The sequence below is a fragment of the Eriocheir sinensis genome, chromosome 23 (assembly GCF_024679095.1).
Source record: "Eriocheir sinensis breed Jianghai 21 chromosome 23, ASM2467909v1, whole genome shotgun sequence".
NCBI lineage: Eukaryota > Metazoa > Arthropoda > Malacostraca > Decapoda > Varunidae > Eriocheir > Eriocheir sinensis.
In genome coordinates this window covers 15,156,657-15,178,292 of record NC_066531.1, presented here as the reverse complement: position 1 = coordinate 15,178,292, position 21,636 = coordinate 15,156,657, and the positions used below count along the sequence as shown (strand labels likewise).

The following is a 21,636-nucleotide window of genomic DNA, read 5'->3' as shown; positions in this document are numbered from 1 at the left end:
AATTAGGAACAGCAGACGCATTATAAATTAGGAACAGCAGACGCATTATAAATTAGGAACAGCAGACACATTATAAATTAGGAACAGCAGACACATTATAAATTAGGAACAGCAGACGCATTATGAATTAGGAACAGCAGACGCATTATAAATTAGGAACAGCAGACGCATTATAAATTAGGAAAAGCAGACACATTATACATTAGGAACAGCAGACACATTATAAATTAGGAACAGCAGACACATTATACATTAGGAACAGCAGACACATTATAAATTAGGAACAGCAGACACATTATAAATTAGGAACAGCAGACACATTATAAATTAGGATGAGTAATCACTTAAATTAACTTGAGAAACAAACAAAGATTAACATGATTCTGAGGGGAAGTAGGCACCCGTTTATTATATATATACATGTCTGTACATCATCAAGACCCCAAGACCCAGACCAAGCATTCATAAACGTATACTATAGTCGCAGCACACGAGTCTGAGGTCTTCGTTATCGTGTTCTGGCAACTTGCCATTACACATGCACACACACATACAGCTACATAATCAGCGACCTTATTTTTTTTTTTTACAACAGAGGAGTGGCCGAAAGATAGAGAAGAGCTGTGTGGGTGGAGCCCCCCACACGTGCGATGCATACTCCATACGAGGGCGGACAAGGCCCTTGTATATGGATAGCAGCGGTGCGGGGCAGAAGAACTGGAGGAGACGATACAGAACGCCCAACCTCGAGGAAGCTGATTTAGTGAGAGAAGAGATGAGAAGTTTCCAGTTTTTGAGTTTTTGATTTTGAGTTAAGGATAGACCGAGGATATTTGGTTCTGAAGAATTATAAGGTGACAGCTGAGTGTAGTTGAAGAATAGGGGATAGGTGTTTGGAAGATTGTGTCGAGTTGAAAGGTGGATAAATTGGGTTTTTGAGGCATTGAAGGACACAAAAACCCAAAGGTTCCTTTTATCACAATCGGAGATGATAGCAAGGTCTGAGGGTAAGGATTCTGCAGCCTCAGTCTTATAAACTAAAACATATTTTTACGACAATTTCAATAATATGATTAATACTGACAAATGTGCCCTATGCGTAGACTATCATATAACATCGTAGACGCCATGACGCCAGGTTGCCAGAGCACGATAATTCACACCTCAGTCTCGGGTGCCGCGACGAAAGCCAAGGCTGTTACATAGAGACGGCCTTGGCACAGCACCACTATAACTCCTCCTCTTCATCTCTCTCCTTTCCCTTCCCTCCTTTTCCTCCTCACTCAGGCTTAGTGATGCGGAAGACGAAGACGAGACCCTCCTTGTCACAGAAATAGTTTGGGACGATGCGCCGCTCCACCTGAAGGAATTATGACCATCATTTCAAATACGTGACCTTCTCCCCCTGGCCAGCTCCTGACCATCTCCTTATACCAGAGTGTCGTGACAGGCGCCCATACAGTGAACAGCCCCGCCAGACAGAAACCTTGATTAAAGTAAATGTTTTCTTGTACCAACGTTGCCAGATAGTTGTACTCAGCCTCTTATATATTTACCAACTTCCGACTTCAAATATGTCTCATGGGGCTCAATAACTAGATTCATTTATATCTATCGTTAAAATAGTGAATTCCTGATGTTTCTTGGCAATAGTTAGGTGTCAAAAAACGGTAAATACTATGCTCTGAGTACGATAATCTGGCAACGGTGCTCCCTACCTTCTTCCACTTCCCGTCCGCCTCCAGCTGGTCCATGTAAGGCTCCAGCTTGTCCTTGTAGGAAGGCACGGTCTGCAGGAACTCATGGCGCATCACGATGATCACGAAGCCTCCTGGAGTGCCGGAGAGGAGGAAATCAGTTAATCATTGGAGCATACGCTAGGGGGCGCGTCGTCTAGCCCACCCTAGGGAGACCGCCTCAAGGTTTACTCCAGGCAAATCTGAAGTCTCTATGTAGGCTCTTTCCCATCCTAAACGGCGCCTAACTTCGCCTGTTTGAAAAGCCTCTCGTAAAAGTTGCTGGGATTACCATGAACTGTTTTGCGATCCTATAGTAGGAGTAGGTAGGAAGACACCTACCGAACGGGCGTGACCTACTCTCGGTGAGGATATATGGGAAGCGAGGATGGTGCTGAAGCCCTCCAAAGACCATGTCCTCACTAACCGTTTCCCTTTTGTCTCATCAACACCAGAGAGCAGTTCAGCATGCTCTCTAAAGACAGTTCCTCTCTCTTTCTACACCACACTACATTCACACAACACACACACCTTTTCACAAAATTCAAAATTCAAAATGGCGAAAAATAACAATGTCTCGGAGTCCCCGCCTGGGGGGGGACCATAAATTCCCCTTCTGGCTGCCGACTTGAGAGGTGTCCTGATAACTCCTTGAACCTCCTCCTTACCAATTTCTGCAACATTCGTGGTCTTCGTTCTAATTTTCATACTGTGGAACACCATATCTCCTCCTCTAAACCTTATTTTCTCTTCCTCACCGAAACACAGGTTACTGAGGCTACTGACAGAAACTTCTACTCTGTTCCCTCCTACTATCTCTATCCTAAATTTTAATCCTAAGCTGGATGTTGCGCCTACGCGCGCAACATCACTTGCTCTCGTGCCCACGACCTAGACTCTTCTGAATTTTCCACCATCTGGCTAAGACTTCATTGTCATTCTATTACTAAATACATCTGTGCTGTTTATCTCTCACCTAACTCTACTAACTATGTAAAATTCTTTGACTATTTGAATTCTAAAGTGGAGCACATCTTTACTCACTCCCCCTTCGCTGAAATCTCCATCATGGGTGATTAGGTGGGGTTAGATACACGGGAGCTTAGGGTCAAAGGAGCTGCCTCGTACAGGCCTACCGGCCTCTTGCAGACTCCTGCGTTCTTATGTTCTTATGTTCTTATTTGAATGTTCACCACCAGCTTTGGCTCTCATCCTCTTTCACAGACCAGCCTGGTGAACAAGCCTACAACTTTGCTCTCCTCAACGACCTAGAGCAGTTGGTTCAGCACCCTACACGTATTCCCGACCGTTTTGGAGACAGGCCAAACATTCTAGACCTCTTCCTTACCTCTAATCCTTTTGCTTACTCTGTCAAACTGTTATCTCCGTTGGGTTCCTCCGACCATAACCTTATTTCTGTTTCCTGTCCTATCGCTCCTGTACATCCTCTGGACCCACCGAAGAGGCGATGCTTCTGGCATTTTGCTTCAGCTCGGTGGGACGACCTTGTTATAGTAATTGCAGTATATCAATGGAAAAAAGAACACGACAGATATATCACGCCACCTTGTAGGAATGTCAGCTGTCAGTGTTTACCATCTCAGTTTGTATACAAAGCATTTCATCAAGCTTAGAGGTCACCTTGACATACGTGACCAATTGTAACTTCATTATTTTCCACTCTGTAACTCGTCACTCCTTCGAGAGAGCTCGCACGACACACACCTAGCGTCTCGTCTCTCTCACCCACGCTACGCTGTATCTTAGGGTAAGAATATATTTCTTCTAAGACAGCAAGAGTTTCCCTTCACGCCCGCAAGTCCCCGCAACCAAGCGTTACACCGTTACAACCTGAGGATGTACTTTTCCGATTTCCCGTGGAATGATTACTGCCTCCAGGAGAGAGACCCCTCTGTATGTGCCCAGCGCATCTCAGAGGTGATTGTCTCTTGAATGGAGGCATACATTCCATGTTCTTTTTTTACTCCTCATACTAAAAATCCTTGGTTTAATCGTGCTTGTTCTCGTGCTATTAAAGATAGAGAGGCAGCTCACAAAAAGTTCCAGAGCCTTCGAACTCTCGCTAACTATGGCTTTTAAATTTCAGCCCGGAATTGGGCCAAATCTATTCTCTGACTTACCAAAACTGCTTTAATCAACAGAAAATGTCAACACCTTGCTTCTTCTAATTCTTCTCGTGACTTCTGGCATCTAGCCAAAAATGTCTCCTCCAATTTCACTTCTTACTCTTTCCCTCCTTTCCTTAACCCTGACGGCAGCACTGTCGTCTCATCTGTCTCTAAGGCTCAAACTTTCTGTAAGAACTCCACCCTGGACGATTCTGGGCATATTCCTCCTACTCACCCCGCCCTCCTCTGACTCCTTTATGCCCGTTATTAAGATTCTTCCAAATGATGTTTTCTATGCCCTCTCTGGCCTCAACTCTCAGAAGGCTTATGGACCTGATGGAGTCTCCTATTGTCCTTAAAAACTATGCTTCCGTGCTGACACCCTGCCTGGTCAAACTCTTTCGTCTCTGCCTATCAATATCTACCTATCCTTCCTGCTGGAAGTATGCCTTTGTACAGCCTGTGCCTAAGAAGGGTGACCGTTCCAATCACACAAACTACCGCCCTATAGCTTTACTTTCATGTATGTGTAAAGGTTTTGAATCAATCCTTAACCGGAAGATTCAAAAGCACCTTTCCACTTCCAACCTTCTATCTGATCGCCAGTATGGGTTCCGCAATGGACGTTCTACTGGCGATCTTCTTGCTCTCTTAACTGACTCTTGGTCATCCTTTTTTAGCCATTTCGGTGAAACTTTCTCAGTTGCGCTAGACATATCGAAAGCCTTCGATAGAGTCTGGCACAAGTCTTTGCTTTCTAAACTGCCCTCTTTCAGATTCTATTCCTCTCTCTGTTCCTTTATCTCCAGTTTCCTTTCCGGCCGTTGTATCTCTGCGGTGGTAGACGGTCACTGTTCTTCCCCTAAACCTATCAACAGTTGTGTTCCACAGGGCTCTGTCCTATCAGCCACTCTCTTCTTGTTATTCATCAATGATCTTCTTTCAATAACAAACTGTCCTGTCCACTCATACGCCTACGACTCCACTCTGCATTATTCAACTTCTTTCAATAGAAGCCCATCCCAACAGAAAGTACACGACTCCAGACTGGAGGCTGCAGAACCCTTAACCTCACACCTTGCAATCATTTCCGATTGGGGTAGAAGAAACCTTGTGTCCTTCAATGCCTCAAAAACTCAATTTCCCCACCTATCAACTCGACACAATCTTACAAACACCTATCCGCTATTCTTCAAGAACACTCAGCTGTCACCTTCTTCAACACTAAATATCCTCGGTCTATTCTTAACTCAAAATCTCAACTGGAAACTTCATATTTCCACTCTCGCTAAATCAGCTTCCTCGAGGTTGGGCGTTCTGTATCGTCTCCTCCATATACAGGGGCCTTGTCCGCCCTCGTATGGAGTAAGCATATCACGTGTGGGGGGGAGGGTGCTCCACTCACACAGCTTTTCTGGACAGAGTGAAGTCTAAGGCTCTTCGTCTCATCAGCTCTCCTCTTCCAACTGATAGTTTTCTACCTCTTAAATTCCGTCGCGATGTTGCCTCTCTTTTTATCTTCTATCGCTATTTTCACGCTGACTGCTCTTCTGAACTTGCTAACTGAATGCTTCCGCGGCCCTGCTGCACACGACTTTCTACTTATGCTCATCCCTATACTGTCCAAACCCCTTGCGCAAGATTTAAACAGCATCTTTACTCTTTCATCCCTCACGCTGGTAAACTCTGGAACAATCTTCCTTCATCTGTATTTCCTCCTGCCTACGACTTGAACTCATTCAAGAGGAGGGTATCAGGACACCTCTCCTCCCGAAATTGACCTCTCTTTCGGCCACCTCTTTTGATTTTCTTTTTCTCAGGAGCAGCGAGTAGCGGGCTTTTTTTTATATTATTGTTTTTTTTTGTGCCATTGAGCTGTCTCCTTTTTTGTAAAAACACTTTCACACTCACACTCACTCACGCACGCACGCACGCACGCACGCACGCAGGCTCACTTACTCACTCACCGTTCTTTGCAACGCGCACAACGTCGTCGAGGCCACTGTGTGAGATGTGACCTTCTCCCATACCGCCCGAGGTGACCACCAGGTCGTATGTGTCTGAGAGAGAGAGAGAGAGAGAGAGAGAGAGAGAGAGAGAGAGAGAGAGAGAGAGAGAGAGAGAGAGAGAGATGTAAAAGAAAAATACGTATATTAATCTTTACATATGAAACAACAACAATAACAATAATTCCACTCACACAACTCTCCTGGACAGAGTGGAGTCTAAGGCTCTTCGTCTCATCAGTTTTCATCCTCTTACTGACAACCTTCTACCTCTTAATTAAATTCCGCCGCTATGTTGCCTCTTTTTCTATCTTTTATCGATATCTTCATGATGACTGCTCTTCTGAACTTGCTAACTGCATGCCTCCCTCCCTCCCGCGGTCCCGCTGCACACGACTTTCTACTCATGCTCATCCCTATACTATCCAAAACCCTTATGCAAGAGGTAAACTCTGGAACAACCTTCCTTCGTCTGTATTTCCCCCTGTCTATGACTTGACATATTTCAAGAAGTGTATCAAGACACCTCTCCTCTCGAAATTGACCTCTATTTTGTCTACTCGTTACTTTTATCTTTTATGGGAACGGCGAGTAGCAGGCTTTTTTTTGTACTCTTTTTTTGCCCTTGAACCGTGTCCTTTGATGTAAAAAAAAAAAAAAAACTACTAATACCTTTGGGCACGGTGGAGTGTCCGCTGCCGAAAAACTCCAGGAAGTCGTTGGTATAGATGCCAGTCTCCCGCTGCTTCATCATGCCCTCCGACGGGTCCACAGCGTCTATGTGCCTGTGGGAGTGGCTGTAGTAGTTGTAGTAGTAGTAGTAGTAGTAGAATTTATAGCAGTAGTAGTAGTTGTTGGGAATCAGTAAATTTACCCTACCCAACAGTTAGGTCACTCGCAAAGTGAATAACACACCCGTCAGACAATCCCAAACAAACAAGTGCTTACCAGCTATTAGGTGGTGAAGGTATCCAACAAGCAACTCCAGACAGCCGAACAAATAATAATCCTACCGGATACGTGTAGTAAAATCTATCTGTCTCCAATAACTGCTGGGGGCACTTAGCTGAGAAGCGGGTTTCAAAAGATATTGTTGTCTCTGAAGTCTCGTTGACGGGTATAGTATCCCTCAGTCAGTTAATAGAAGGTACACTGCGTCCGAGTTAATGGGTGGGCTGCAGTGCCTTGGTCTTTACTTTGTGAAGGCCGGTGGTGGAGTGAGAGAAAACCAACCACTTGGGTCTGAAGCGATATTTTTTTATTTCTCTCGCCAGGTGGCGTGGCTTTCCTCTCTGTTTCCATAGGTTAAATTATCCTTGCTCTTTAATTTTAATTCAGCAAGAACAATTAGTTATTATTTCATGAAAGGAAACACTTCACTATTGTTATTCCTTTCATGGTAAATGTGGTTAGTCTTCAGGCAGTGAATAAGTTGATTCTGTCTCGGTTTGGGAGCCGATCACCGAAGTATTCAAGTACCATCGAAGGCTTATTTGAGCTCAGACGATACTCATAGTTGGCTTGAACTCTCGGCCCTAGACTAGTTCCATAAGGGAAATAGTTAATTTGTCTAGTCCCCCGGTTAACTGGCCTAATTCCTAACATAGTATAGTCTATCGATTTTAACTTGACCCCTTGGGCGCGACACAAGGATTACCCACGAGACCGCGCTGGTGCCACATCACTCCATTACTCTCCTCAGAGAGGGTGGCTATCTCTCTCTCTCTCTCTCTCTCTCTCTCTCTCTCTCTCTCTCTCTCTCTCTCTCTCTCTGCATGGCTGCGCAGGGCGCAAGAGTGAGATCTACTTCATTTGTCCATTGTGGCGTAACGTTGAATGGTGCGCCCTGGCGCCTGTTGCCAAGGTCCGTCAGGCGGCAACGTTGCATGAGCCACGTTGCCAAGTGATATGGAAGGTTTACTGAGTCGTTGTCTTTCCCTCTAATCCCAGGTCGAGTGCCCCAGTCTGCGGGATCTGCGAGAGCAGTACCTCTCCCGGTGTCGTGATGTAGATGGGAATTTTTCCCTTTCCCTAATGCTGGGTGAAAAGGCGTTCACCCCTGGACATGACGTCATGGGGTATCTGCAGGAGATGGGCATCCTCCATCTCTTGTAGGGTCTCTTCATAGAAAGTTCTTTGTATTTCACTAATGCATTTTTAATAAACATTTTATTATATTTTAAACTAGTGCTATATCTGAAAGGACCATTTCAAAACTATCTTCCTAATAACTTTTATCACCCTTAGATTATTTTAATTATTTGCCTTCCATTTTATTACTCCGGTGCCATATGACCAAGATGTTGCGGCGCCATGAAAGAAACTCTATATCAATCAATCAATCAATCCCTCTAATCCCAAGCCATTCATAACACCACGCAGTCGTATTATGAATGTATGTAAATTCCATAAATAGATAACGTACAGACTAACAGTGAGACAAAACGTCATGCGCAGGTCATCGCTAGATCTGTAAACAATGGGGGTTTCCCCGGGCCAAGCCACAGGCATCATCTTCATCTCTTGGCGTTGGACTCGTGTTGAGGCTGAGGCACTAGCAGGCATGAGGGAGTGGACTGGAGGATATTTAAGTATGGTGACCGGACAACCCCCTGTCTGCGGCACCCACCTGAAGCCTTCCCGGTGGAGTTCGCGGCCCACGCAGCCCGTCCCAGCGGCCACGTCCAGCACCCTGGCCTTAGCTCGCCGCTCCGGGGGTACCCAACGCAGCGCCTCCTCCAGCGTGATGGCGGGGCCACGGTACCCGCCTTTCCAGATCATCTAAGGGGACGGGGAAGCGGGTGATTACAGGTGGGTACCCCAGGGGCCGCATCACTTCACTCCCGGACCTCAAGGAGTAGTCGCCGGTTTAACGCAAAATCATTCCAGCGATACCCCATGATTCTGCGTAGGCACTTGGTACCGAAGGCATCTCTCTCTCTCTCTCTCTCTCTCTCTCTCTCTCTCTCTCTCTCTCTCTCTCTCTCTCTCTCTCTCTCACCATCTCCTCGTAGTTCTCGGACCACTCGTCGTAGCCGGCCGCCATCTCCTCCGGCGTGACCCCCGGCCTGTGGACTTTCGCGATCACCCTCATTGCCACGTCGCCCCGACTGCCGCCCTCAGACATTATCCTGCAGCAGGGAAGAGACAGAAGAATTACAGGCAGGGCATGAATACAGTACAGTACAATTCCTTTATACATCCTTTATATATTTACGAAGGTAGGTACAGTTTTCTAGCCCCGCGCCGCTCTCCTCGCTGATTTGCCGGCTGGCTCTCAAGCTCCGCCCACCTCCATGGCAAGTGTGGCCCGCCTCTCTCTCTCTCTCTCTCTCTCTCTCTCTCTCTCTCTCTCTCTCTCTCTCTCTCTCTCTCTCTCTGGAATGGAATAGACTAAGCAATCACATAGTTAGTGCAGGGACGATTGCTTGGTTTAAGAATAGACTGGATAGCTACATGGACGAGGATGACAGGTGATAGTGAGGTGTGAGTGCAGTAAGGCTCTCCGGCTTATTGCACGGCCAGCTGACGTTGCTCTCTCTCTCTCTCTCTCTCTCTCTCTCTCTCTCTCTCTCTCTCTCTCTCTCTCTCTCTCTGTGTGTGTGTGTGTGTGTGAGAGAGAGAGAGAGAGAGAGAGAGAGAGAGAGAGAGAGAGAGAGAGAGAGAGAGAGACTCGTGATCAGGGTGTTATGAATGAACTACACACACACACACACACACACACACACACACACACACACACACACACACACACACACACACACACACACACACTCCCAGGCTTCACGGTCTGACAGGACGGCAGTTTGAGCCCGCTCAGGCCGGATTCTTTCCGTTGACTAGGAGTGGTTACTATCCCCCCTTGAGCAAAGGGGATGGTGTGTGGTGTGTGAGGTCCTGGCAGTACCCATAGATCGACGATAAAGAACACTTGTTCATGTCGGGAGGGTACCTGCTGCTGGCGATTACTAGACCAACGCGTGATCAGGTCGTGGTGAATTACACACACACACACACACACGCACACTTTACACGTGGCAATTCCTGGCCGGCAATACAGCCGCGACGATCTAGCGGCTAGACCGGCTGGGTGCTCTCGGGAGAAAGTACCTTCACACGTGGGAGGAGCCGCCGGGAGCATCAAGAAGTAAACTGCTAGTAAATGCAAGGGCATGAATTCACCCCAGACACCCCAAAAGGCTACTACCATATCTTAAAACCACAATGAGTTTGGTATATAAGCCTAATATTGTAGAAATACTTTAAGTAAACGAGTTTTATCATAAGTAGTATTGATTGATTGATTGATTGTTTATTGTTGTATTTAACAACAAAGGAGAAGGGAGGAACATGCCATCCCAACCCCCAGGCATTACATAGTGTGATTATATAATACACGAAAATAACCGTTCCTTATACCTCCTTCGATATCTCGCTAAGAGATAAACATTTCCCGCAATGTTGCTGCCACTCTCTCAAAAGTTGTTTTGCGCAGACTCTGCTTCTTGTAGAGCTTATCTTGTTGGTCCCACAAGTGTCGATGCTGTCTCACTTTCCTCTAGCAATGCCACTTCGGCCTCCCGGCTCCAAATCTTGTTATCTGCATCTGTCATTTCTTGTTTTATTGGCGCCGACATGTTGTTTACCCGGCCGCCAGTCGGCAATACAAGACGGACACGCTCAGCTGCAGAGAACTTGCCGCGAGAAGAGCTCCCAGACCCAGACCCATACCAAAAATGCTGCCGCGCCTGTATTGCCAGCCGCGAATTGCCAAGTGTAAAGCCGCCTTTAGAGGTGAGGTTCGTGATTTAAATGAGAAGAGATCGCAAGAAGAGAAGAGGTAGTTTTTTTTTGGAGAGTAATGGATATGAAAGTGAGAAAATAGTTCATATGGTCGAGAGGAAGAAGGGAATAAAACTAACAGAAAAGAAGGAAGGGTGGAAAGTGACATATACGAATATTAGTGGAATAGTTTCATCGTAGATATAATTAACGACTATTTGAGAGACAAAGAACCTGATATTGTGAGGCTGACGGAAACTAAGTTGTAACTCAATTGAGGTGGTGGGGATTGGAGAAGGTGCAAACAACATATGGAGGAGAGACAGAAAGATAAAACAGGGAGGAGGTGTGATGTTAATGGTTAAAAAAGGCATTAGGGTGGAGGTGGTAATTGAGGGTGAAGGCTTGACAGAGGTGTTGAGAGTGAAATTTGTGGGTGCTGAAGGAAGAAGGAGGCATTATGTAGTAAGGTATGTGCCCCCATGAACAAGCGTATGGGGTATGATACAAGAGACGGTGAGTTGCAAGGATGAAATATTGAGGGCGTGTGAGAGAATAATTATAATGGGTGATTTCAACTGCATGGAGGTGGAATGGGAGGATTGGGAGACGCAGGGAGCAGACGAGTCGTGGGGAGGAAGACTACTGCAACTGGCAGTGGAACATGTGCTGACTCAGTGGATCAAGGAACATACCAGATTCGGGAAAGAAGGCGAGGCATCAAGACTAGACCTGGTATATATTTAGTAAGGCGCCGGAAATAATAGAAAATCTTAACGTAGATTGTCCAATAGCGAAGAGTGACCATGAGGTTGTGGAATTTGAAGTATCAGAAAAGAAAACGATTGACCGAAAAGAAAATCACAAAATTGGGAGAAGCAACTACTGTGACTTTGTTAGCATGAGAACCTTTTTTGAAAATGCAAATTGGAGTGGGCTGTTCAAAGCCAAGAGTACACAGGATAAGTGGGAGGCGTTTTTAAAGCTATACAAGGAAACCGAAAATAGATATGTCCCCAAGGTAACCAAAAAGGATGTTGGTAAAAAGGAGTGGTTTAACAAGAGATGCGAGATAGTTAGAAAGAGAAAAGAGGAAGCTTGGAAGAGATGGAGGAGACGAAGAAGAATGAACTCGTGGAACGATTTCAAACAAGCAAGGAATGAATATACAAAGATTAGAAGAGAAGAAAAAAGGAAATATGAAAAAGATATAATCGACAAGTGAAAAGACCTACCCAAACTATTTCATAGACGTGTGAACGGCAAATTAAAGAACAGAGAAAAAATCGATAAACTGAAAATGGATGAAACCACATATGAGTACCCAGCAAAGATGGCAGAGGTGATGAATAACAGCTTCCATAGAATTTTACAAAAGAAGAATTTGTACAACCCCCGGGAGATATGCAATATGGGTTATGCAAGAGATTCAGTTAACGGTGCAGGAGGTCAAAGAAAGTTTGAACAAATTGGATGTAAGAAAGGCGACGGGGCCGGATGGAGTATCAGGGTGGATCTTGAAAGAATGTAGTGATCAGCTTGCAGAGAAATTGCACTCTATAATGAGTGCCTCTCTGAGTGAAGAAAAGGTACCACAAGATTGGAAGAGAGCAAACATAGTACGGTACCGATTTTTAAGGGAGGCAAGAGAGCGGACCCATTAAATTACAGACCGGTATCACTCACTAGTGTGGTTGCGAAGGTATGTGAGAGACTGGTTAAAAACAGGTGGCCGGATTTCTTAGAAAGTGAGAAAATTATATCGGATTTCCATCGAGAGAGAGAGAGAGAGAGAGAGAGAGAGAGAGAGAGAGAGAGAGAGAGAGAGAGAGAGAGAGAGAGAGAGAGAGAGAGTGCACACGTTCACACGTGAATGCTGATGAAGGAGCGGAACATCAAAGTCTCGACTCTAGATAATACGCCTCGTCTTATCTCTGGTGTTATTATTTTGTAGTGATATCTTGGTTTAACATGTGTTACATACACATGCTACATTTATTTTCACCTCTTAATTATGGATATAGCCTCCCTTACACTTCCTGAATAGCAGTGAACCTCTCCGCCACTCACAGCCGAACACGACGAACATCGTTTATTCACAACAACAATTGAGTAGCACTACTGCGACGTTGCCGGTTGGAGGGAAGGCTTACCACAGTGGGTACAGGAACTCATTTCCGCAAATGTACCAGGAACATCAACAGCTCTCTCCTCCTGAATTTTGCAAAATCCAGAAAGTTGAGAATTGCGGGTTCCTGGTACCAGAGACCAGAGCTGCACCGCTGGACTTGATATAGCGATGCCGGAGGTGTAGTTAAGGAGATCGACCACATTCTCGTAAATAATCGTTGGGGGATCCTTCAGAACTGCAGGGTTTACCGGAGTGCTGCGTTCTTTGCAACTGACCATAGGCTTGTTGTTGCAACACTCAAGCTTCATGTTAGGTCAAAAAGAATCTCGAGATGCAACACTACTGTGTTCCATCTCGAGAGGCTGAAGGACCTGGCATGTGCTCAGGAGTATGCAGTGACGGTCTCAAATCGGTTCGATGTGCTCAGCACCCTGGAAGACCCTGTAGAACTGTGGAATACCTTCAAACGTAAGAGTCTGCAAGATGCCGAGGAGTGCACTGGAGAGCGCCCGAGATCTAGGAGTGCCTTTGCCTCGGTGGAGACGTTGGATAATATTGAGGAGAGTCGCGCTGCCAGACTTGCTGGGAAGCGGGACCAATACAGGGCTCTGTCGCGTAGGACTAGAGCTCTCCTGAGGAGAGACAAGGAGAGGTATGTCAGGAGTCTCGCTGAGGAAGTCGAGGGCCATTTAAATGCGAATGACCCCCGACCTGCTTATCGAGCCGTGAAGATGCTCCGCTCCAAGTCTCCCTCTTATTAGGTGAGCACTATCCGAACAGCTGACGGCTGCCTCGTGTCTAACATGAATGGGCAGAGGGCACGTTGGGCTGAGAACTTTGAGCAGCTGTACATGGTGGACTCTCCACGTCGGCAGCTTCCAGTTGCTGGGTTACAAGTGGTGGATGCTGACCCACCCATTGACGAAAGTTCATCCTCTCTGGTTGAGGTCAAAGAGGCTGTGGCTAAGTTGAGGGTGGAAGGCACTTGCATGCTGTCCGGATCTTCAATCAACCTTAACTTCAGCAACTTCGGTCAAGAGGAGCACCGGGAGGCAGCATGGGCCAAGCAAGTCATACATCACGCCAGCCACCATAAATAAAATTAGCTTGCGCCACTAACAGGCTGGGGCCGTCTATAACGCCCCTCAAAAAACCCTACCGGCGCTACAGACAGCACAAAAAAGTGTAGCAAATCTGAGGCATTCCAGAGGAAAACAAGTTCGCGGTCCTCGGCCTGTGTTTCTGGAGTGACGGGAGGAAATGTTGTGGGCAGCCCGGCGTGGCGATAAATCTCATCAATGTATTTTAGTCTATCCGATCCTGATCTGCGCATGCGCAGAACCCAATGTTTACTATCACAGAGTGTTGATATTAGTTTGTCCAGGCAAGATGGCGGCGATACAGCATGCTAGTTTTTTATGAGAGAATGGCCAAATTCCAGGATGACATTCAAGGGTTATCACATTTATCACATTTACCGACATACAAGGGGTATAGGTTATCACAGTTATTACATTTACCGACATACAAGGGGTATAGGTTATCACATTTATCACATTTACCGACATACAAGGGGTATAGGTTATTACATTTATTACATTTACCGACATACAAGGGGTATAGGTTATCACATTTATTACATTTACCGACATACAAGGGGTATAGGTTATCACATTTATCACATTTACCGACATACAAGGGGTATAGGTTATCACATTTATCACATTTACCGACATACAAGGGGTATAGGTTAACACATTTATTACATTTACCGACATACAAGGGGTATAGGTTATTACATTTACCGACATACAAGGGGTATAGGTTATCACATTTATTACATTTACCGACATACAAGGGGTATAGGTTATCACATTTATTACATTTACCGACGTACAGGGGGTGCAGGTTATCTCACCAATCACATTTACCGACGTACAAGGGGTGCAGGTCATCTCACTTATCACATTTACCGACATAGGGGAAGGTGGGGCAAAACGGAACCCTTAACCCTAGAACTGTATCGCTGGGTCCGCGCGGACCCACACTGATTTGATTTTAATATTCCCGCTCTTTTTTCGTGGCAATGGCATCGTTGGAACAGTGGGCCCTCGTGAACTCAGTTGGCCCTCGTGAACTCAGTTGGCTCTTAGTATTGGAGCTGTGAGGTTGCGCTTCGCCCTCCACATGCTAGTTAAGACACATTGGTAGGTTCAGTGACTCCACACGGACCCACGAATTCCGTTCGTGGGATTCACGTCACTCTTTACATAAAAAGTTATCATTATAGTGCCTCTGTTTACGATAATTCAGGCCATAGTGACTATAAAGGTTTAAATGATTAGTAGGCTATGAAACTTTTATGAAAAGTTTTTTTTTTGTCATCTATATGCGACTAGTCCTTTTTATTGTTATTTTTTTACAGGTATGAAACATAAATAAGAAAAGATGCCACGTCAAGTTGGACTGAGCGATGAATCCATCTCCAATATTTAAGCAGAGGAAACCGTAGTAGATTTGTTTGATGATGTCACCATTGACCCTGTTCTTGCCACCGAAGAGACAAACACAGCTGGTGGAGGCCCTCTTGATGCCCCGCCTCCATCCCTCTCAGCTGAGTTGGATGAGGATGTACCAAACGTCGTAATTGACGTGGATGAAACAATGACGTATACTGTGACCCCACAGAAAAAAAAGCAAGACTCTGTAATAGGCTACATGTCACCTGTTGCTGGCCCTTCAGGCATCCGCACAGCATCTCATCATGCTAAACGTAAACTAATGCCTAGGATGTCCACCCCACTGCCCAAAAAAAGAGCTCATGAAATGTCTGATGACTCTGACTTTCATCCTGATTCTGACTTAGATCTTGACTTTGATTCTGAGCCTAGTACCATCGACTCAGATTCTGACTTTCAGCCACCACCACAGTCTGACACTGATAAAGACTCATACACTGAAGAAGACTACATCAACCAGTACCCTTCAGCCAGTGCCATCCAGCAGGGCCCCACGGTCAGCGCCACCCAGGATCATGCTACGACCAGTGCCATCCAGGACCATACGGCGAACGTCACCCAGGAAAATGATTGTATGACCAACCCAGCTGCACAATACATATCTCAAGTGAAGGAAAATGAACGTCGTGCTCCAGATAAAACTTACTGGTCAAGAACACCACTACGGTCAACCCGATGTTCAGCACCACAACAGCAGCCAACACAGTACACACCTGGACTCGCAACACCATTAGCAAGATCAGCATCAACACCGATGGATTTCTTCAGCCTGTTTCTTGATGAAGAAATGTTGAATGACATTGTTCGGTGTGTCAATATTTACATAAAAGAAAAAGGCCCACGCCATGCTAAAAAGACGCAAACAACAAGCGAGATATCCATCTGTGAATTGAAAGCACTAATTGGAATCATCATTCAAGCTGGCGCCAAACACGACAACCATCGCACTACTCAAGAAATGTTTAGCCACCAGCATGGAGCACCACTGTACAGGGCTACCATGAATGAGCAAAGATTCAATTACCTTTTACGGTGTCTCACATTCGATGACGTAAGAACACGGAGAGAAAGGGAACCCGCCACCAAGTTTACTCTGTTATTCGGAGATATGTTTCAGAAATTTGTAGAAAACTGCAAAAAACACTACACACCAGGAGATACCATGACGATCGATGAACAGTTGTTGGCATTTAGAGGAAACTGCCCTTTCAAGATGTATATACCCAATAAACCCTCAAAGTATGGCATCAAAATTATCATGGCTTGTGATTCAAAAACATACTACATGTGCAATGCCATGACATACCAGGGCAAAAGTGGGAATACTCGAGAACGTCCAGGTACCCTTGCAATGAAAGTTACAATGACATTGATGGAACCATACCTGGATGCAGAACGGAACCTTACTATGGATAATTGGTTCACATCATTGCCTTTGCTCAAGGAACTTTATGCCCGCAACACTACAATGGTTGGGACAATGAGAAAAAAAGGATATGTGCCAAATGTAATGCTTGAAAAGAGGAAGGACCGTCCAGTGAACACCAGTGCCTTCCTCTTCCAGGAGAATGCCGTACTGCTTTCCTACAAACCTAAAAAGAACAAAGTTGTACTGCTCATGTCATCTAAACATGAAAGGCCAGAAATAAATGACACGGGGAAACCAGCAATCATTCAATTCTACAACAAAACAAAGGGTGGCGTGGACGTCCTGGACCAAATGTGTGCCCACTATTCTACCAGCAGGAAGACACGCAGGTGGCCAGTGTGCATGTTCTTTGGTATCCTAAATATTGCAGTAGTAAACGCCTTCATCTTGTACAAGCTGTCAGGGAAGGCAATCAGTCGTGAAGACAAAACCCGAAGGCTCTTCATGCATCAACTTGCTCATGACATGGCAAAGCCATGGGCCATGCAAAGACTGGAAACCCCTTCACTCAGCAGGTCATTGGTGGCCACAATTACTAGTTGCTTCAACGTGGTCGAGCTAACACACCCACTCCCCCCTGCACCTGGCAAGAAGAGGTGCAAGCTCTGCCCTTGGAAGACTGCCAGCAAATGCAAGACTGTGTGTGAAAGATGCAACAGCAATGTCTGTCCAAGGCACTACAAAATCTATTGCTCAAGCTGCCAGGAGTAACAGGTAATAAAGCATTTCTGACTAATCTCTCTCTCTCTCTCTCTCTCCTGACAAAATACACACTTATATACATGTACCATGTGTACATGTGACTTTATACATAATAATATACCCTAGATAACGTATAGATAATCGGTCATTTTCATTTGTTCCAGGCACATCATCTCTGGTGACTTAAAGGAAGTTGACACCCATTTTCTTGAACTTCAAACATTCAAGAAGGAAGAATTACAGTTCTTTTATATTTTTTCTGTCAGAGTTTTTTTTATATATGATTTTCAAGTGTAACCTATGATTTTTCACAAAAGTTTTCTTATTTTTTATAAAAAAAATATAAATATGGATCAACTCTGACAAAACCTATGTAAAAAAGCTCAAGAATGCTTATTTTTTTTACATTGACATCTGCAGGTCAATAAACAAGCTTATTTGTATATATTTTGTATTATTTCGTAGTGGGTCCCAGCGGACCCACGTTTCCTTTAACGTCAGTCAAATTGAGCGTTACAGTTCTAGGGTTAAGGTTTCACTCCAGATTTTGCATCAATTTTGTAGTATATTCAGAGATAGCTGGTGTTTTTGCAATCTTTATTCATCATTAAACAAAATAAACTCTCTTTGGAAGAACTACTTTGGATCCTTTACTCATGAATTAAAAAAATAAAATAGCCACAAGTGGACCATTTTGTACAACGGTCGGGGCAAAACGGACCTCACGTATGGGGCAAAATGGCCCTCATATGGAAATGCTTGGTAACATGCCAAACATACGTTTTGACAGAGAATCACATTAGAAAGATTACTTAACAAAACTAAAATAATCTAGTTCTTATTCCATTAGAAAACAATTGCTCTTAGGCTCAGTAGCATGAACAACAATGAATTCGAAATGAAAAGTGATATTACCTTCCTGAGCATCAAGTTCTTATTCCATTACAAAAATAAATGATCTGTGGCTCAATAGCATGAACACCAATGAACTCTCATGAAACTACTCACAAGTGAAAGTGAAATTACCTTTCTGAACATAAAAGTTCTTAATGCATTACAAAAATAATTGTTATTTTGCTCAATAGCAAGAACAACATGAACTCACAAACGAAAAGTGACATTACCTTCCTGAACATAAAATTAATATTCATATGAAATAAACAGAGAACACTTTGTCCTTATCTTTGTTCAGTGAAGTTGTGAGTTAGTTAGCAGCAAAAAATAATTATTATTGTTAAGTGGGCCGTTTTGCCCCAAGGGCAATGAAAATGTTAACAACAATCTCAGCGGAACAATGGCGGTGCAGAAAAATGTTTCAGTAGTCAGACTCATGCACAGAGTAATACCAAAGAATCATGCAATAACACATGAAATTATGAGTCACAGTACTCCTACAAACACGATTTTATCAGACCCTTACCAATAGATATTCTTGGATTTTTCACACACAAACAAACGACGGCGTCCAAACTTACCCCGATGTTGCAGCTGACTAATGAGCCGAGGAGTAAGTCCATATCATTATTAATAGCAGGCAGAAGCTAAAAACACAGAAAACGGGGTGGTCCATATTACCCACCTATGCCATTTTGCCCCACCTCCCCCTATAAGTGGTGCAGGTTATCTTATTTATCACATTTACCGACATACAAGAGGTGCAGGTTATCTCATTTATCACATTTGCTGACATACAAGAGGTGCAGGAATCAACTTTCATATTTCACGCATTTTACAAATTCAAAACATACATCATCATTTACTTTCATAAAAAAAAAAAAATATATAAACTCGGGTGGGACAGATCACAATAAGTAAGCGAGAAAAGACATGGTACCGTGCCGAAAATAATCCACCCTGTGTATGTAAACAAAGTCCGAGCATGCGCAGATCAGGATGGGATGTTGACCCATAGCGGATCGTTGGCAACACTGCTTACATCACAATGGCCGCTTCCCCGCTCCAACGTTGGTTGGGTGAAACCGTAAATTGACCCAAAAAAGTTACTGCAAAATAATAGCAGTTTTCTTAAATGCATAATAATAACTTAGTATTCGTAAATGCAATGTAATGGCTTAGTTTCATAAATGCAAACGAATCGCTTAGTATTCTTAAATGCAAAATGATAGCTTTGTAATTCAATTCAATTCACAATAGCCTACTAGTTTCCTAAATGCGCCGGCTGGCATGGTCGATGACGTCATTACATAACATTGTCAAGCGAGAGTTAAATGGTTTCATCATTATATATTTTTAGATCATATCAGAATATTTGTGCAAGTTATCAATGTTTTCGTCGTATTTTCTTAGGGAGGACGCTGCAGGAATGAATACAACATTTATTCAAATGCATAACAGCCTTGTAAACAACTTTAGCTGTCCTTGACTAAATTTGAACGAAATGTAAAAAGAGACATTTTCCTCCACAAATTACAAACTTGTTATCAGTGTGCACAACTGACAAATACATATATAATAAATTATGTAGTGACATATCTGAACATTAGCCTCTTTCCATGCGGTGTATATATTTTAAAGTCAGGGCCGGTGAACGAAACTCAGTGGACAGTGTGTCAACACTTGTGTAGCACGATTGTACAACAGTAGTTTTCCTGGGTTACTGGTCATGGAGATCCCTGACTTTAGACACTGTAAAGCCAAAGACAGGGAGGGGATGGTAGCTGGGGTAGTGCTAATTGCCATTTGAGCTATGTAAAAAAGCAACGAAAAGGGGAGGGGGGTGAAAAGGGGCAGTATACACGATTTGCCGTTTCTGTTGTAACCGACGGTGGAATTTACGAGCTCACATAACTATACACGGAAGGAAGTACTCTTGTAGATGATACAATCCTTTCACTTTCTTATTCCAGAAACATCAGTACAAACCTCTTGTGCTGCTACGAGGCAACCCACGGAAGTACTTGCCAGGAATCGGTGTTCGGTCCCTCAGGCTGCCACTCCGTCGCTGCGTCAATCTAGGTTACACGCGACACAACAACTGGTCACATGCGTTCGGAAGAGTATTTAGGAGCCTCAAAGGGTACGTGATGGTTACACTTATGACAGGCCACGCGCCACTACCGCCGGACTCCTCATATGTGAGCTCCGTCACCTCAGGCAGCCGTGCGCCACCCTACAGTGTTGCCACCGGCCGTTGGGGAAGATTCCCTGGGACAAGGTTACCCGAGGTCTCCTCAGAATAGTATACTCAGTATGACTTGATTAACGATGAGTGAAGGGTATTTGCTTTGGAGACTATTTGAGAAAATATCACCCACTAAGAGTTAAAAAGTAAAGTTGATTATGGCGGAATCTGAAAACTTTCCATCGCCTATAGATGACTGAACTTCTGTTGGAGAAACAAGCAACGAAACCTACTCGTCCCCGGATCCGATGCGCGTTAACAAACAACGTCGTTGTCTGAGAATTACAATGCATTTCTTTTACATTTTTATTTTCTTGAAAATGAAGATTACGAAGATTCAAAACAATTACTTCCTTAAAACGCTGAGCTGCATACACAAAACAAAGCAAATATTACAAGTGTAAACACAAGATTTACTTATGCTCGTTAAGTGCTTGCTTCGTGCCTACGTGTGGAGCGCTGCCACCACTAGTGGAGGGGTACAGTGGAAGTGATGCAACATATTGTCTGGATGACAGTGTAGCGCAAGTCATATGCAACCCTTACCTCCCATAATGGAGGCTCGTTACTCTTCATAAATTATTATACCTACCGTTCGTGATTTCCCTCAGTTTAGTGAGGACATACAGGTCAGTAGACGGATGATTTGCTCTCTCTCTCTCTCTCTCTCTCTCTCTCTCTCTCTCTCTCCACTGCCCACCCCACACGTCAGGCCCGTCGGGTTATCTTTTTTTTTTCCCGTCCGCTGCTGATTGTTAATAAAAAACTTGACTTTGGAAATAAGCGAGATACGGTCATTTTCAATTTAGATATGTTTGCTTGAATTACACTGTACGTGTGTGTGTGTGTGTGTGTGTGTATGTGACTGAGGACTGAATATATTTTTTGGCTCGGAGCTCCTAGTTAGGGGGAAGTGGGGTAAGATGAACCACTTTTTAGATTTTTCGACCTGGGGTCTTCCCTGGTAACGTGACCCTGTCTCTGTCAGTGTTCATTTGAGCAGCTGTCATTTACCTTTAACCATAAACAATATTGATATTCTCCTGATAAGGCTTTCACC

General features: G+C 44.4%; 1 protein-coding gene across 3 annotated transcripts in view; it reads right to left on the bottom strand.

Moving 5' to 3' along the window:
* Positions 1-222: 222 nt before the first annotated feature.
* Positions 223-21,636, bottom strand: part of LOC127002501 (demethylmenaquinone methyltransferase-like) — a 101,977-nt gene continuing 80,563 nt past the window's right edge. The window contains exons 1-6 of one of the 3 annotated variants that reach the window (XM_050868523.1): positions 8,873-9,019; positions 8,501-8,652; positions 6,544-6,656; positions 5,833-5,925; positions 1,719-1,831; positions 225-1,360 (exon numbers count right to left, since the gene is read on the bottom strand). In XM_050868523.1, the coding sequence (XP_050724480.1) occupies positions 1,280-1,360; positions 1,719-1,831; positions 5,833-5,925; positions 6,544-6,656; positions 8,501-8,652; positions 8,873-8,998 (678 nt within the window). In that variant the 5' untranslated portion in view covers positions 8,999-9,019 and the 3' untranslated portion in view covers positions 225-1,279. Of the gene's footprint in view, positions 1,361-1,718; positions 1,832-5,832; positions 5,926-6,543; positions 6,657-8,500; positions 8,653-8,872; positions 9,020-21,636 lie in introns of those variants that run through there. The other 2 variants (XM_050868520.1, XM_050868519.1) reach the window with 2 other exon arrangements.